At 55.6% G+C, this 707-nt stretch overlaps 1 protein-coding gene across 1 annotated transcript; it reads left to right on the top strand.

The window, feature by feature from the left end:
- Nucleotides 1–98: 98 nt before the first annotated feature.
- Nucleotides 99–494, top strand: PPTG_15469 (hypothetical protein; the record flags this gene model as incomplete). Its single annotated transcript, XM_008913679.1, has 1 exon — nucleotides 99–494. One exon carries the CDS (start codon nucleotides 99–101, stop codon nucleotides 492–494), a length of 396 nt encoding a protein of 131 aa, XP_008911927.1.
- Nucleotides 495–707: the final 213 nt, after the last annotated feature.

Genomic DNA, 707 nt, shown 5'->3' with positions numbered 1-707 from the left:
ACGGAGAACGCGTGGTCCCGGACGGGAAACGCGTTATTGGTAGCATTGGTGGTATTGAGGCGCTCTACGGAGGACAAGTGGACTGCTGCCCAGTCGAGATGCTGGTCGACACGGGTGCGGTTGCAAGTTTGGTGAGCAAAGACGTGCTGGCAAGGGTGGGTCGCTCGACAGTTTCTTTGGGGCCCTACTCTGGTAGTCTGAACAGTGCGTCAGGTCACAAGATCAAAGCATTGGGCGTGTTAGATTTGCCTGTAACGCTGGGAACGGTCGAGAAAACGCTGCCGTTCATAGTCACGGACAACTTGCATGTGGACGCCATCCTGGGAACTGACTCACTGGAGGCGTTCCGAGCGGTGATTGACCTGGAAACGAGAACGATGCTACTAAAGGACACGGGTGAGATGCTCGCTATTGGAGAAGCTCGCGTCGAAGAGATTTATGCAGTCGGCGTTGCCTCCAAGTTGCGTTTGGGCCTCGGGTGCCAAGCGTTCTAGAGTCAGGGGTGAAGTGGAGGATGGATCAGTCGTGCTAGCTGAGGGCGTTCCAGGGTTGGACGAAACTTTGCGAGTGGCTAGAACGCTGTGCACGGTGAACAACGGTCAGGTAGTAGTGGAGGTTTGTAACGCCTCTACGGAAAAAGTGGAAGTCAAGGCTGAGGCGGTGGTTGCTTTAGCCGCGGTGGTTCCTGAATCCGCTTTTGAGAGCCT

Source organism: Phytophthora parasitica (assembly GCF_000247585.1).
Source record: "Phytophthora parasitica INRA-310 unplaced genomic scaffold supercont2.55, whole genome shotgun sequence".
In the NCBI taxonomy this organism is placed as follows: domain Eukaryota; phylum Oomycota; class Peronosporomycetes; order Peronosporales; family Peronosporaceae; genus Phytophthora; species Phytophthora nicotianae.
The sequence above is the reverse complement of the archived record's forward strand: the minus strand, read 5'-3'. Positions and strand labels throughout refer to the sequence as shown.